The 16,570-nt window shown below is 37.4% G+C and overlaps 1 protein-coding gene and 1 long non-coding RNA gene across 2 annotated transcripts; both read right to left on the bottom strand.

Moving 5' to 3' along the window:
* Nucleotides 1-4,854: 4,854 nt before the first annotated feature.
* Nucleotides 4,855-7,736, bottom strand: LOC141591080 (uncharacterized). Its single transcript, XM_074411522.1, has 10 exons — nt 7,513-7,736; nt 7,304-7,404; nt 6,967-7,035; nt 6,814-6,855; nt 6,636-6,703; nt 6,005-6,071; nt 5,877-5,930; nt 5,397-5,534; nt 5,252-5,312; nt 4,855-5,145 (listed from the first exon to the last, which is right to left on the bottom strand). Exons 1-5 carry the CDS (start codon nt 7,591-7,593, stop codon nt 6,655-6,657), a joined length of 342 nt encoding a protein of 113 aa, XP_074267623.1. The 5' UTR covers nt 7,594-7,736; the 3' UTR covers nt 4,855-5,145; nt 5,252-5,312; nt 5,397-5,534; nt 5,877-5,930; nt 6,005-6,071; nt 6,636-6,654.
* A 5,175-nt stretch (nt 7,737-12,911) lies between these two features.
* Nucleotides 12,912-16,247, bottom strand: LOC141591081 (uncharacterized). Its single transcript, XR_012520643.1, has 3 exons — nt 16,045-16,247; nt 15,807-15,875; nt 12,912-13,191 (listed from the first exon to the last, which is right to left on the bottom strand). It is a non-coding gene; the product is annotated as an uncharacterized LOC141591081 (long non-coding RNA).
* Between the last annotated feature and the right edge of the window lie 323 nt (nt 16,248-16,570).

The following is a 16,570-nucleotide window of genomic DNA, read 5'->3' on the forward strand; positions in this document are numbered from 1 at the left end:
GGGCTCCGAAACATCGAACCCCTCGTAAAGGGTGAGGTGGACCTGCGTGTTGGAAATGGAGCAAGAGTAGCTGCCATCTCCAAGGGGACATATGTGATCCAGCTTCCTAGCGGATTTGAGTTGTCTTTATTTGACTGCTATTATGTTCCTAGTCTTTCGAAAAACATTATTTCAGTTTCTGCGCTTGATAAACTTGGTTTTTCATTTGTAATAGAAAATAATTCTTGCATTTTCTCATTACACGATATGATTTACGGCAAGGCAGTCTCCATGAACGGAATTTATGTTTTAGATCAGACCTCGGAAATATTACACGTAATGAATAAAAAGTTAAAGGTTGGTGACAAAGATCAAACGTATCTATGGCACTGCCGTATGGGACACATTAATGAGAATCGCGTAAAACAGCTCATCAAACATGGAGCTATCTCGGCCTTTGATTTTCAATCATTTGGCACGTGTGAATCATGTCTCATCGGTAAGATGACTCGGATTTCCTTCAAAGGTGTTGGAATGCGCGCTGCTGACCTATTAGGGCTCATACACACGGATGTATGTGGTCCTATGTCAATCACCGCACGAGAAGGCTATAGGTATTTCATCACTTTCACGGACGATTTGAGTAGATATGGCTATGTCTACTTAATGAAGCACAAAAGTGAATCCTTTGAGAAATTCAAGGAATACCAAAATAGGGTACAGAACCTATTAGGTAGAAAGATTAAAACACTGCGTTCAGATCGTGGTGGCGAGTATCTTTCTCACGAGTTTGATCAACACCTAAAGGACCGTGGGATTGCCCTACGCTTAACTCCACCGAACACCTCAAACAATGGTGTGTCCGAACGGAGAAATCGAACACTACTTGATATGGTTCGATCCATGATGAGTCACACGGTTTTACCCGATTCATTATGGGGTTATGCTCTTTGTCACCGCTCTAATACTTAACCGAAGTCCGTCTAAAGCTGTTGACAAGACTCCATATGAACTATGGAAGGGAACGGTCCCTAACTTGTCCTTTATACGGGTTTGGGGCTGCGAGGCTTATGTCAAGTGGAGACCTGAAGATAAGCTCGGCCCGCGATCGGTCAAGACATACTTTATAGGTTATCCTAAAGGATCACGTGGTCATTACTTCTATTCGCCAACCGAACAACGTGTTTTTGTTGCGGCTAGTGCGACATTCTTAGAGAAGGAATTTCTCGAGAATGCAAAGAGTGATAGAACCTTCGACCTGTCGGAGATTCCAGAACCAAACACCGAGCAACCATTGGAGGAACGTATTCCTTCAATCCCGGCTGCGGTAAATAATCCTGAGGAACCTAGGAGGTCGGGAAGAGTCTCTATTCCTCCGGACAGATACATTGGTATGGTCGAGGAACATGACATAGATGACGTTCTACTCCTTACGAGTAGTGAACCCGCAACCTATAAAGGTGCCGTGACCAGTTCTGACTCGAAACTATGGCTTGAGGCCATGCAATCCGAGATGGACTCCATGTATGAGAACAACGTGTGGGATCTTGTTGACTTACCTGCTAAGGTTCGTCCCCTTCAATGCAAATGGCTTTACAAGATAAAGCATTCTGTGGAAGGTCAACAAGATATCTACAAAGCACGACTAGTTGCTAAAGGTTTCACCCAAGTGCCAGGTTTGCACTACGATGAGATTTTTGCACCCGTAGTCATGTTGCGTTCCATCCGGATTATCTTAGCGATTGCCGCTTTTCATGACTATGAAATTTGGCAAATGGACGTAAAAACCGCCTTCTTAAACGGCTTTTTGGAGGAAGAGTTGTACATGGTACAACCCGAAGGGTTCATCGATCCAAAGACATCCTAAGAAAGTGTGCAAGCTTAAGCGTTCCATTTATGGACTTAAGCAAGCATCAAGGAGTTGGAATCATCGCTTCGACCAAGTGATAAAAGAAAATGGATTCACTCGATCAGTCGAGGAACCATGTCTATATATCAAGTCGAGTGGGAGCAAGATTGTCTTCCTAATATTGTATGTTGACGACATACTCCTGATTGGGAATGACATACCTCTCTTAACTTCGGTGAAAGTATGGTTGAAAAACCATTTCCAGATGAAAGATCTGGGAGAGGCGCAAAGAATTCTAGGCATCCGCATCTATCGAGATAGATCACGACGGATGTTATCTCTCGATCCAGAGTCTTACATAGACAAAGTCCTAGAGAGATTCAAAGATGACTAACTCCAAGAAGGGGTTTCTTCCTATGGCTCCAGGGGTGCATTTGAGCAAGTCTCGTGCACCGAGACACCGGAAGAGAAAGAGCGCATGACACGGATTCCTTATGCTTCGGCTATAGGATCAATCATGTATGCCATGATATGCACACGTCCGGACGTGGCATATGCATTGAGTATGACAAGTCGATTCCAACAAAGAACCAGGTGAACCACATTGGTTGGCTGTCAAGAACATTCTTAAGTACCTCCGGAGGACTAAAGATTGGGCATTGACTTATGGAGGCTCTCAGACGCTATGCGCAACCGGTTACGCAGATGCTAGCTTCCAAACGGATCGTGATGACTCGAAATCTCGGTCGATTCGTTTTTACTCTTAATGGCGCTGCAGATCACCGGAAGAGTTCAAACAAATCACATAAAGAGATTCTACGACGAGTCCGAGTACTATGCCGCGTCCGAAGCTACAAAGGAAGCGATATGGATGCGTCAATTCTTACATGGGCTATCTGTAGTGCCTAGTTCGAATGACCCGATCACCATTTATTGCGACAATAGTGGTGCCATCTTCCAAGCTAAGGAGCCTAAGTCTAGCAACAAGTCTAGACATGTACAACGGAAAGCTCATCTAATCCGGGATTACGTGGAGCAAAAGACAGTAGTGATAGAAAAGATTGCTACAGATGACAACATAGCAGATCCTCTCACTAAAGCATTACGACAAGATAAGCATGAAGGGCACGTTAATTCCATGGGAATTAAACGTGTTCCTAAGTTGTAGTACTCTTTTATGGATCAGATTCATTCTCCTTTGTACTCTATACGACATCATCGTTTTGATATTTTATATATATATTTTGTTTTTCATGTGGAATTGTACGACGATTTTGAACACCACAAAGTGAATCGAACAAACATCATATCTTGTTAGTCCTTAATTGCCCACATGAGCTGATAACTCGGCAATTATTTTGTGACGTTGGTTGATGGTGGGTTCAACGAGCCATAAGTCAACCGGTTGACTGACCAATCACAGAGGCGATTTATACGGATATTTCGTAGGACACCATTGTGACATCGACGTGGAGTCCTAAATGTTTTATAACATTCGTTGCCCGGTCGTGGATAGGACTTCCATGGTGATCCTTAGAGTCGAATCTCTTGACTATCGACTGTCTCTTGAGACTACGGCAGATTTTGGGTGACTTTGGTTTATTTCTCACGGTCATCCGTAACAGGGGGCCAAGTAGATTTTTTCTGGGTCATTTCATGCTGTGCTTAGATCGGAAGGAGTCGAGTTGAAGGAAATATTCAGCCTTTATCGTGTACTCGATATTTCTCGGGGCCACTCGAGGAGTCAGAATCGAAATGCATGGCCATGCTCGGATACGGATTCGTTTTATCAGTTAAGTTACTCTCTAGTCGGGGAAACCACTCTAGATACAGATCGATTGTAAAATACGACCTTTGCGGATCCAGATCTGCAAATTGTTTTACATTGAGTGGGAGAAATTTTTAAATGAATATGAGAATCGGTTATCGCACATACACTTGTCCGGACAAGTGGGAGTTTGTTGGAGCTTGTGTCCTCCAGTTAGTGCGGATAACGTCATTGCACATGCACTTGTACGGACAAGTGGGAGCTTGTTGGGGTTGGTGTCCTTAACAGTTAGTGCAAGGACTTATAAACCTCTAAAAGGATCAAAGGGCATACTTTTGGTATTATTATCCGTTGATCCACGTTTATCAATAACGGTTGGCTTGCTAGATAAGTTTGACGTTATTGTCATACGATGATGGTGATCAATCGGTCCCTAAAAGTCACACCTATAGGATACGTTCGAGAGATGTGACGGTATGGAAATACTGTCATGTAGATGCCAAAATTGACTAACCAGTTAGTCCGAGTTATTTGACTAGTAATTAGTCAAATATGTGATGTTGAGATATTATATTTAATACGGATTAAATATCATGGGCTAAGGTGAATTAACCGTTAATTCGTAAAATTAAATATACGTGATTTATATTTAATTAAATGTATATTAAAAATAATTATACAATACTGTTTTGTCGGACACGTATTAATAATTCAGCTAACCCGTATTATTAGCTGATGCCTTAATTTCCGATAACCGATAACAGTTTATAATACAAACCCGTCATATACATTTCAGTATTTAACGAACCGGACCTCGAGTTAAAATCAAGAGGAAGTGGAAGCCCACTTCCCCTTGTGGGTCACGGTTTTGGCCGAATTAGGAGAACAAAAGGAGACCTCCTCCTTCTGTTAAACCTAATCATCATTTGAAACAAAACTAGGGTTTTGAAGAGCATTCTCCTCTGAAAAACCTGAGATCTCTCATCTCGATAAAACTCACATCAGTTCTCCCTATATTGCAAGGCAATCGGAGAACACTGTTCTAGCACAAGGGCATATCTCGGACAAAGTCTTGGGTGTAACAATTAGGAGGAAATCTGCTTTGATTTCTGTTCTTTACGCCGCAATTTTAAAGGACCCGAGGTTATTTCTATACATTAATCATTTCATTGTGTTTATCGTTTTATGACTATAAATTGCATGTTTAAATTTACGTTATAGTCCTGCAATTAAAGGGTAGTATACGGATATTAACCTTCAATGACAATTACTACTATAAGTCTATAACATCTCTTCCTTGTCTTGGCATAGTTTGTAAACAACGAAGTCATCGTAAACAATGGAGATTGAAGATAAATGACATGAATCGAAGCAACAAACAAAAAAGGACCCACAAAATTGCCCAAACAGCTCAACTCAAACAAAGACCAGCACTACTTCAGTGAACTGTTTGGAGATAGCAACTCCAGTGACTAGAGATGGAAAACCGACAGGAGCGATGCAGACTGAATTACCTAACAGGCGCTGATGGCACATTACACCTCTTTACCTGCATATTTGTAAGTGTCGGTAAGAACAATTTCACTCTTAAAATCTAAATGGATAACTACTTGCTCAGGGGGGGAGTATAACATAACGGGCAATGGATTGATTACCTTCGACATTACTTTGCAGTCTTATCGGCTGTTCGGTTTGCTGTTCTAACCGCGTTTATAGCTACAAAATTATGGAACATCAACTTAGTATCTCAAACATAGATATCATCAGATCAGTCACTGAACCGTTTAGAAAACAGTATACCTTTGAATATTCTTTTGTTGGAGGCTCTTTTCCTTTTCCTGTCCTTCATTAATTCAGTGTCCTTTTGATATCTCCTTTACCAGCAAAGACCTCCTCAAGGGCGAATATAGCCACATCCGAAACCGCTACCGGAGTTATCTGCTCATCAAAAGGGTAATAGTAACTGTAAATCCTACTCAATTAAGCATTGGCGGATCTACATATAAGGACATGGACCACAAAACTCGTCTTTTCGTGCTTTTTGTCCAATTTTTGTGAGAAAAAAATTATAATCTGGAACTTTTGCATAATAAATTTATACTCTGTAATAGCTTTGATATTGTTAACGAGAAATCAAAACCAAATGTCCAAGGTCTGCCCTCGCAACTTATAAGCAGAAACACAATCACAATCCTAGATACTCCGTAATTTATTTAAACACCAGCCAGAGCAGACAGAATCTAGAAAAAGACGCCCTAAGCATTGAAATGAGACTCATACCTCTTCCATGGCTAAAGCTGGAACATTTGTCGGGATAGTCATGTCTTCCATTACCTGTCAAGGTAACGTTGATCAAACACACAAATCACACACATGGGTTCACTTATATCTGCAAAAGTGATGAAAGCTAGGAACAAAATGAAAGTGGGACAGTGCATCCAGTTTCAAACACAATCTTTTAAAGAGTTCACTTGCCTGGTACAAAAAAGATGGTTATGCGTGAAATCCTGAAAAAACAGCTTACATCAAGATAGGTGTGCAAAGAGGTAAAAAGCACATTAAAAATCAGACGTGAAGTAACTGACATGACATTTCTTTCCACACTGAAGTGCCTATACTAGTCATATGTAACTCATTTTCTTAAAAAAGAAACACAATTAAGAAAACATAAAACAAGGTTAACAAGCCACTAGACTTGATGCATATAAAACGGAAGCAAATATTGCATAAACCAATTCTCGCACGGTGCCACTTGGTCCCACCACAACAACCAACAAGAAAGCAAGTGCAAAGGTTAAATGCCAATATGACTAGTACATACAGAGCATATAACCAAGTGCAATACTCAAGCAGGACACAAAAAATACATGGTAGTGAAATCATTATCCATAAAAATCAAATTTGAAAGCATTATCCATATTAATCAAATTGCACACTCTACTGTGGGGAAAATAGTGAAGATATGGGTTCCTCAAAAAAAAAAAGTGAAGATATGGGCAAGTCATTTGCTTTGCAAGGAAATTATATATAAATAATCACCTATTTTCTCAACTCATCATTAAGTGAAAGGGTGCAGCAGCAAGACCAGTTTGCTGAGCATATTCTTCCTGCAACAGTCATATATTTTGACAGCAAAGTTCAGGTCAGTCGGTCATACTGAAACTTCAGAGCTAATTTCTATGAATCAAGCACAACTTGATCCTGAAATTGATCTAACCTCATAAATATCAGCAAGACCCTTCTTGCTCTTATTATCGTCCTGTAGATAAAAGGCAATAGATCAGCAAAAAGAGTTGCTGAAACACTTCTGTACCAAAATCAGAAGTGTAATGAAAATTCAGTTTATCTGTATGAAAGATAACGAACTTACCAACTCCTTCCATTCTTTAGATGCTGCAGATGGCAATTTAGGAGCCCTTTGTACATCATCAAAACGTCCCTGTGAACACTGAGTATTTCAGTACAAAAACCCAAGCTTTGTAATACTATACAATATATGCATTCAAACTACAAAGCAAGCATAGAATATTAAAGGCAAGAGGACCCTTAAATCTTTAAAGTTTATATGCCCCATAGATCAGCAAAAATATTCCCGTTTTGGTTTCAGTATTAAAATTGATAATAGCATGAACAAAACAGTGCTAAACCTAACACAATTCATCCAAGCGTCTTGTCCAGACATTTTTCTGAAGCATAAATCACCCTACATGGTCCAATCTTTGGCCGCTAAATTTGCGCCTTCCATCTGTTTTATTTTGGCTTGAACCTTCTTATGCTCCCTCTCTTGAGTAGAAAGATTTGTATTGCTCTGCTAAAGAGACAACACAACAAATACATTTACAGCTTATAATAAAACTGATAGAGAGATAAACAGTACAAAATATGAACACGGGCTATATCAAAGAGGAACAGTAACCTGAGGTTCAACTCCATCATCTGATTCTGGTTCATCAGATTGATCTGATTCACTAACTTGTTTTTGTCTTCTTTTTGCCATAACATTCTTCTCATCTTCTATCTCGGAGTCATCTGATTTACCCACTTGTTTCACTCTGCTTTTTTGTCTGCTTCTTATTCAGAAGATGGAAATCTGCATACCTAATATTTTGTAAAAAAATAAAACTAAACAATGCTTACACCAAACAAACCTCCCTATCTGAAGGATGAATGGAAAATAATTTAAACAAAGTAACACGGAAGGTCAAATGGAAGTGTTCTGAATGAAAGTGTTCTGACTGACTCGAAATGAAAATTGAAACCATTGGCAGATCCAGTAAATTATGAATCACAGACTTTCTAAACATGCTAATAAAAATCGACGTAACTCATATACTCTCAATGTGAATCATTTTACATGCCACCCGACCGACTCATATATTTAAATTACCAGCATAACAGGGAAGGTCAAACGAAAGTGTTGTGAATCTCAAAATGAAAATAGAATCGAATGATACTACAAGCGCAACCAGTTTCATGAGGACCATTTTGTTTTACTCCATCATAAACCAGTTCACATCCTTTTTGAAGAAAGAAAAGAATAATCTTATGAAGTAGTCGAAAGTGGGATTCACTCTTTCGATGTCGTAGTCTACAAGTCATGTTAGTTGTCAACGGGGAGCGAAAAACACTATTCATCTTTTTCTCTTCTGATAAGCTTAAACTATATTCATCTTTTCTCTCCTAATAAGTACATAGTTTTCCAACATCCAAATACCCAATCCATATACAATTATACATCGATATCCCACACCATAGCATGCAAACCAAGCAACAAAAAATAAATAAAAGATATGCAACATAAAAGCACCTGATGTCGTTTGTGTTGTCTTCACCATCGTCACTGCCTCCTCCATACATGAGAAGCTACAAAAAACAGACATCAAATTAAATAATGGACAACATTAGTGAAGCTTCCCCTCTGCGAAGTTAGAGGGAGAAGGGGGAGGGTCTATAATTAGGATGTATAGAAGTAATTGTTTCCGATTGATTCTAAACAGAAAAGAAGATAGCTACCGGCTTCTTCATGAACAAGTTAGAAACAGAGATCTTTTCTAAATACCATTATATCCGAAAAACCCTACAAAACAATCATCCAAAACCCTGGACAAGCTTGTCAGCCAAAGCAAACTCAACGAATTTTTGTATCAACAGTAAACTACAAAGACAACCAAAGCAACCAGTTTAGTTTTGTTTATACCTGGTGAATATAGTTTACTGGTGTACTTTGGTTGTTCAATATAGTTTACTAGTGAATATAACAAACTAGCTTGTCAACCAAACACCACATAAGTTGTTATATGACTTATATCAGCAAAACAACTCTACAACAGTTTGCTGCTATTCTAATTTTGCCCATCTCATTAATCCCCCTCATTGTACTGCATCGAAAGAAAAGAATACAAAAAAACTAACTAAATCACGTACTACCGCCCCCTTCCTAGACCACCCACCACCTCCACCTTGGCCACCCACCGCCCGCCTACTGTCCACCTTTTGTCCAGTCTACTACCACGTCCCCCTTTTATCATTACTAGTTGTTGTATGGCGCGCGATACCCCAAGATATTTATATCAGCGTAGTTTGATTCCTTGAACGTCGCAAAGTCACGAAAGTCACTACAATATGATTTGAAAAAGTCTAACTATATAAAGTTTAGAAAACTTATTGATTTTTTTGGGTGTAATATCATAATATTTCAATAAACTGTATATAAGCTACGATTATCCTTGTCTTTTTTTCCCCTGAGTTAGATCAACCTCTACGACATTATTTAATGTCGATCTATTGCGAAGATCAATCTAGTGGGATGTGGTAAAACAAGCTTTAATAAATAATCTTAATCAACAAGCAAAAAGTAAAGAAAGTGAAGAACATACAATCTTTATACAGAATACTCCCTTCATTCAAATGAATTGTAATCAAACATATGAAATTTGTTTAAAAGGAGGGTAAACAACGTAAAAGTTCTAATTAACCAATCTAAACAAACAAAAAATCTAAAATGGTCAACATAAATAAAAACTTTGATTAACCAATCTGTGTACACATTTACCACAATATTTTCACCACTTTTTGAATTGTATAAGCTACAGATTAAAGATACATGTACATTTTGTGCAGGCTTCTTGAATACCTCCTCTATAAACATGTACCACAATATTTTTCACCACTTTTTGAATTATATTTTCTGCAAAAATCACTAATGTATTATACATTTGATTAGATGTAACGTACTAACATGTATCGCTATATTTCACACCGCCTGAGGTTGAGATGAAGTTGCATTCCATGACGGAATAACATTGGGCCTAAACATAACATAAAGCAGCTCGTTCCACGAGTTAGGAACTCCGGGCAGGCACCAATGGCTGCAATCCTGCCTGTGGATGGATGCGGGACCTGCACCAGGGCCTAAATAGTATAACGATAAGTGGCCGTCTTTTCTTCTGGAAGGCATTACTATGATGTTCAATACATTGATGGCTCTAAAACTGGAAGACTGGTTTATAAGGGCAGTCAATACATTTGTGCCTATGGTGAACTTGGGCCATATTTGAGGTGGACCCAAGGAGGTTCGGGGAGGGTCTCTATGTGACAGGTTCCTCCAGTCTTCCAGTCGCCACCTCTGCCACGTAGAAATGTAGTTTGTATTAAATGAATGAAGATCAATCTTTTTGAGACGGAGGGAATAACATTGATACAGCAATCTAAAACATGATCAGTAATTCTAATCAGGCTGTAATACTTTATTCAACCAGGCTACGAGGCTGGCAACCTTCATCTACTATAATTCAGTAATTATTACTTCTTAGCTCACTGAACTCGGACGAGTTGAAAGGATATAAGAGTAAAAGAGTGAGATTTAAAGAAAGGTGATAAACTTGAAATGTACAGGCGCATATGTACGAAAGAAGATTTGGGTCTTGCTTGTCTTTACATCTTTATCTATCCAGTTTATAGTCTCTAACGATCTTTGATATGCACTATCATCTGTCATACTCATATTTACCTTTGCCCCGGTTTGAAAGTAGCAACCCCTGCCATACAAATTAAAAGCTTCAAGGCCTGATGTCATCTTCAACAGTTTGATTTGGGGAATAATGGAATTGCGGACGAAAAATCTAAACTCAAATTGTTTCAATGAACATCTGCTATGAATCAGAGATCATAATGCCAGACATGATGATTAAAGCTCATAAATGAGCATATACCGTAAACTGCCATATAGCATCCTATAGGCTACACTCTACAGAAATCCGATTAGTGAATGAAGTTTCATCAAAACAATTAATTGGATGAGGGGTATAATGAAACTGAACACAAAAAGCTTCATTTACGAGTTATGTCATCCTACTTCTAGGTCCTTTTGAGTCACTTGGCTATGGGTTAAGTCGCTTTGTCATTGAGTCTAAGTCTAATAATTTCATGATGCATTTGAAGTCAGAAGCAATAACTCTTAACTTATAAATGAGACAACAATTATCACAATTCCCCATGAATTTAACAAACTTGAGTTATTATTAAAACGCGGTTAAACGGATTTTCCCAAATATTCTACCAGATCCCCGAACTAACAAACAAAATGGCCACATAAATCTAGGAGATTAGTGTAGATTAGTCAGATTAGTGTAGAATTCAAGTTAGTCGAGCAAGTCTCAAAGGCCAAGTATCGTTGCTCTAGTCTTATCCCGTAAGTTCTCCAATCAAGGATACAAAACAGCTAAAGCGACAATAATAAGATAAAGGGGTTACTCGAATTCCAGGGACAGGGACACATCCCGATAAAGCGCGCTAATGTGACAAGCAGGAGGGAATCTCCTCCTTTGGCTTTGGGACTAAACTATTCATCAATGAATAGTGTTGAGTGGATGAATAGTTGAACTCCACTGGGCGGGTTTGGGTGTCATTTACGCTGGTCGTTGAGTCGGGCTTTGCATTAACTGGGCTGCGGTTGCCTTGAAGCTTGCTTTTGGGCTTTATTATGATTCTGTTGCCTTTGGATTCGGTTTCAGTTTTCTTTTGCTTGGTTCTCTCCATTTTCACCACACACTTTTCCACCTTTTCCTCCCTGCCTTTCATTCTCCTCTCTCACTATCAAACGACTCTCACTCCCTCATCACTTTCCACTTCTCTAACACAATGCTAGAACTACAACTTGAAACTAAATTTCATGCTCTGAGTTCTTGCCTTAATCGTGATGAACGTCTAGCCTCTGTTATCATATTAGCAATGGCGTAATTTCAATTAGCTTATAGCAATTCAAAGCATATATACAACTCGAACATCAGAAATAGCCAATATGCACTAACCAAAACTCAAACTTGAACAAACCCACTACTCCAAACATTTAAAAATGTAAACATCCACCCTAAAGCAGAACCAAAATCACAGCAAACAACCTCATAAATAACGTATCTGTTCATATCCAAGCAAACCCCACATCACAAACCACTATATTACAAAATACCCATCCGCCAAATAGTTAATTTACATACACATAGCAATCAAAAGCTAATTAAATCAATGAAATCGAATAAACTAATCAATTAAACACAACTACATCAAATTATTAAACTGATATGGGCAATCAAATCAAACAAACCCATAAATAATTGAATCATAACCCTAAACATTACCCACGATTTATACTATAAAATAAAATTAAAAATTAAGACCTGTATAGACGTTTTTGATGATGATGATATGACCATAATTTGTCGGAGGTGTCTCAGTTGCTTAGGCATCGGCTGATTGCAGTGATGATCTGAGAAAGCTATAGCAACAAAGTAGAGGGTGAAATCAAATTGCAGAGAGATGCCTGAACAAGAGAGCTGTGAGGAGAGGGAAAGGAGATTAACAGGGAAAATAGGAAAAGTGATAGCAACAGGGAAAGTGAAAAGGAAAGTGATAGGTAAAGTTTTTGTGTGTGTTTGCTGAGTGAAGGGGAAGAGTGATTGTGTTCATGTCACTACAACAAATCCCGCCTGTTTTCGACGCTTTTTTCATCGTTTTTAGACGCTTTTTAGTGTCAGAAAATATATTCTCGACGCTTCTAAAAGCGTGGTCTTTTGAGCCGTCAGAAATTCCTGACGCTTTTTAGTGTCGGCATTCTCGACACTATTTGGTGTCGAAGGTTACTCATCGACGCTAATATCTGTCAATATTTCTCGACGCTTTCTGATGTCGTATTCATAGTTTTCAACACTAAATACAGTCATTGATAAATTTAGGTGGTAACACACTTTAAAAAAAAATTCGTCAATTCAAGTGTGTCAATATATTGTGAAATTACACAACTTTTACTCCTACCCAATTTTTATTTTTACCAATAAATTAAAGAAGTGATTACAAGGATCTCTTATATTGCACTGAGTAACTCGAAAAATCTCGTATAAACAATTCATACATTGTACGGTGTTTGGAGGAAAAACTCCTTAAAAAGCAAACTAAAATCAAGAATTGAATATTTCCATAAAAACATAAATTAAAGTGGAATATACATCCAACTACAACGGAAATACATGTTGTCGATAAATCTAGAATATATGTCGTTTCTCTTCAACTTTAATCAAGCCTACCAATGCATCTAGAGTTTCTGCGAGATCATCAAATATGGCATTAGTATTGTACCATAGTCACTCAACAAAGCACAATGGTTAGGTACCTAGGGTAGGCGAGGCAAGAAGGCACACATATGCGTCTTTTTTTAAGATTGGTAGGCCAAAAAAAGTAAACGAGTATATAAGAGAGCTCAACAAAATTTATTACTAGTTGGCACCAACTCAATCAAACATTAAAAAAAAAAAGTTGTAAGACTTAAACTCGTCTATCAGGTTATATCCTAACCTAGCTATATCCTAACCTGCAATAAAAGGTTTGGGGCACTGAACTCAAAAGTAGGAAATCAAATGAGAGCTCAAATCACCATTTTTGATAACTAAAGAAAAGAAAAGGAAAGAATGAGAAGAACGAGCTCAATTGCTTTCAAAAATTGACAAATGATCAACTGATATATAGACAAGTTGTCAATTACACATATAACTTTACTTATAACTTTCTAGTTATGTGCGACAAAGGACAATAGAAATTTGATTACTTTTAATTATGCTCGAACTTGCTGCTCTCATTCAAAATGAACTTGGAAAACAAACTGAGTAATTGACATAGTAATGAGGACACCAACACCATAAATTTATGAGAGATGAAGTTCAAATTAAGATTATTTATGTGGCGGCCGATTTATAAAAGCATGGGAAAAACAAAAAGAACAGAGTTATTCAATTGATGAAGGATCGGAAGGCAGCAGTAGAGAAACAGAAAGGGGTAAGGGTTGACAAGATTCGAGAAGTTACGTCGCTACGGCTGCGGAACGTGTGGGCAGTGGATATTATTTAGTTATTTTAATATTGTTCGAAACTTAAATATATGATACTTGAAAATGTACAAAAGGAGCGATGACACAGTTACAGTGATGTGAAAAAATGTGAAATATTTGGCATAAAATAAAAGTAGTGAACAATATTTGGCCTGAATAGATATGGTAGAAAGTTCTAAACCTATATCAAACTAACAACTCATTATTTGATATCCATGTACTCAGACGGAAATTGTCACAACATATGTTGTTCCATTAATCTCTAGAAAACAAAAAAAAAAAAAAGTGTGATCAGAAATAAGCCATTGAATCAGCTCCGACAAACCAGTATGTGGGATTTTTTTTCAAAGAATCACTAATAGAAAAAGGGATTGGCCATAGTTAGAAGATATACCGTGTTAGTAACAGTTAATTCAAGTCCTCAAAGCTACTCAACTCATCCAAAAAAACGTATCATTGAGCAATAGGCTAATGTATTAGTAAGTCACTAAGTCACTGAATTCCAATTTTAAGGAAATCATAGAACGATTAATTAGAAGAAATGAAAGAAGCCTATAAAAACATTGTAAACACGAACTCATGAAGCCTTAAGTTAAGACAGATTATCCAATGAATTGATGATAGATCATCATGATATAAGAATAAGAAAAAGGTACATCGTCATGTATTAAACATTACATGTTCAATAATATAAGCATAAGAAAAAGGCTTCAACCATTTCAGCTCAATTAGTTTAAGATAGATAATCATTTATTAAACATTACACATTCAATAATCGCAAAGTACTGGAACTTCTAACTCGTAAAAAGAAAAGTCCCAAAACCATATGTAACTAACAATTAAATTATAAAGAAGTTGTAATTAAAAGGAGACGGAAAATAACAAGATCAGAAGCATAAACGCCCATGATTAAAAGGAGACAAAACAATAATTATCTGAACTAAGTAGCTAACAAGACTCAATTTCCGTAATTAAGTAGACAATCTTTAACTCGTAGAAGAACAGCAGAAGATACGAAGGACAATTTCACAGCAGGCGGATAACATCAAAGCGTATATTAGTCATGCAAAAAATAATCAGGCAGCCACAAACATCAATAAAATAGAAATGCTCAAGCACATGGAAGCTAATTAGCAAACAATAACAAAAATATAATACCTCAAGATGTAAAAATGCTCCTATTTTTACATGATTTCCTTAACAAGTGATCCTCATTCAGCTTTTTCAGATTTGCAGCACATTCCTTGTAATGCAAACTTAGTAGTTACTCCTTTTCATGCAACACACATGACTAGTAATATTTACGGACTACATACAATATCACACTTGTACTTAAAACATATAAAAGTTCAACTTTGAGATGATGAACTTCAGTGTTAGTCCTAACACAAATATTGTAGCGAGCATGAGTAACTACCAATTTCAAGTAAAAACACATATAAGAAAAAATAGGCCTCTAGTTATTGCGCTATGACTAGACTAACTGGAAAGGTGGATTGGGTTTACTTATTGCAAAGATAAAGCATGATTTCAACACTGATTTTACGCACTGCAATGACCTTCGTTAAAACTCTTATACACACCAACCTGGACTCACAAATGACTTAAGCATTGCATACACCAGTTAGACATAGTTAGAAATTGAACTGAACTGAACAATAATCAAGTAGCCTTTTCGATATAATTAGCCCATAATTTCAAAGTAGTGAAACAAAATATGACCGCTTCAAATCAGATCGATTAAAATAGAACAGCTTCAATTGTAGCCACAGTGCCATATTAAGCATGGTTCAAACAAATTTTTACAAATTAATAAACTGTGGTAGCCAATCTACCTGATTTGTGCCATATTAACAACACCCATTTAGAAAAATTCAGATGTTCACTTAGCTTCGCCCTTCACCCTGTAATCGTTTCACAAATACAACAATGTTCCATTAGCATTAGAGAAGCCATAACCTGAATCGAAACTAAAAGTTAACAACTTTAGTTTGAATCTAATATCAAGATCCCCAATTAAATTTAAAAACAAAAAATACTGCATATTAGGGTCGATTCGAATCAACATCTTACGAAAGAAAAAGGAATGTGATAGTGTATTGAAGGCGTAGATGAAGAACCGTCTTGGTAGTGCAAAATTGAAAGCCAATAACAAGAACAAAGTGAAATAAGAAAGAGAGCAGGAAAGATGGAATCACAAGGGAAATAGAAGAAGACGTTTCATCTCATCTGCTTGAGAGTGAATATGAGAAAACCTAATTTCTAGATTGACGATGTTTTGCTTTACTTTAGCAGATGAAGTAGATATTTGTGGTTTAATTTTTTTATAATTGCGCTCAACTACAATGGTTTTTTTAACACTAGTTGTTGCATCGCGCCCTATCGGGCGCGGTGCCCCAATTTGGTGAAATGCTAGGCAGAATTGAGTCAAGATTGAGCGTGTATTGATCATAAACAATGTATGGCCCGACCTAGGCACATGCTGCTTGAAAATAAATATGTTTGAAGTAATAGAATACTTGTAATTAAAAGCAAACAACTGTCTAGAAGTACAAGGTAAAACGACATTGCTAAAATGCGTAATAAAAATGCATACACA

The sequence above is a fragment of the Silene latifolia genome, chromosome 7, assembly GCF_048544455.1.
Source record: "Silene latifolia isolate original U9 population chromosome 7, ASM4854445v1, whole genome shotgun sequence".
Lineage (NCBI taxonomy): Eukaryota > Viridiplantae > Streptophyta > Magnoliopsida > Caryophyllales > Caryophyllaceae > Silene > Silene latifolia.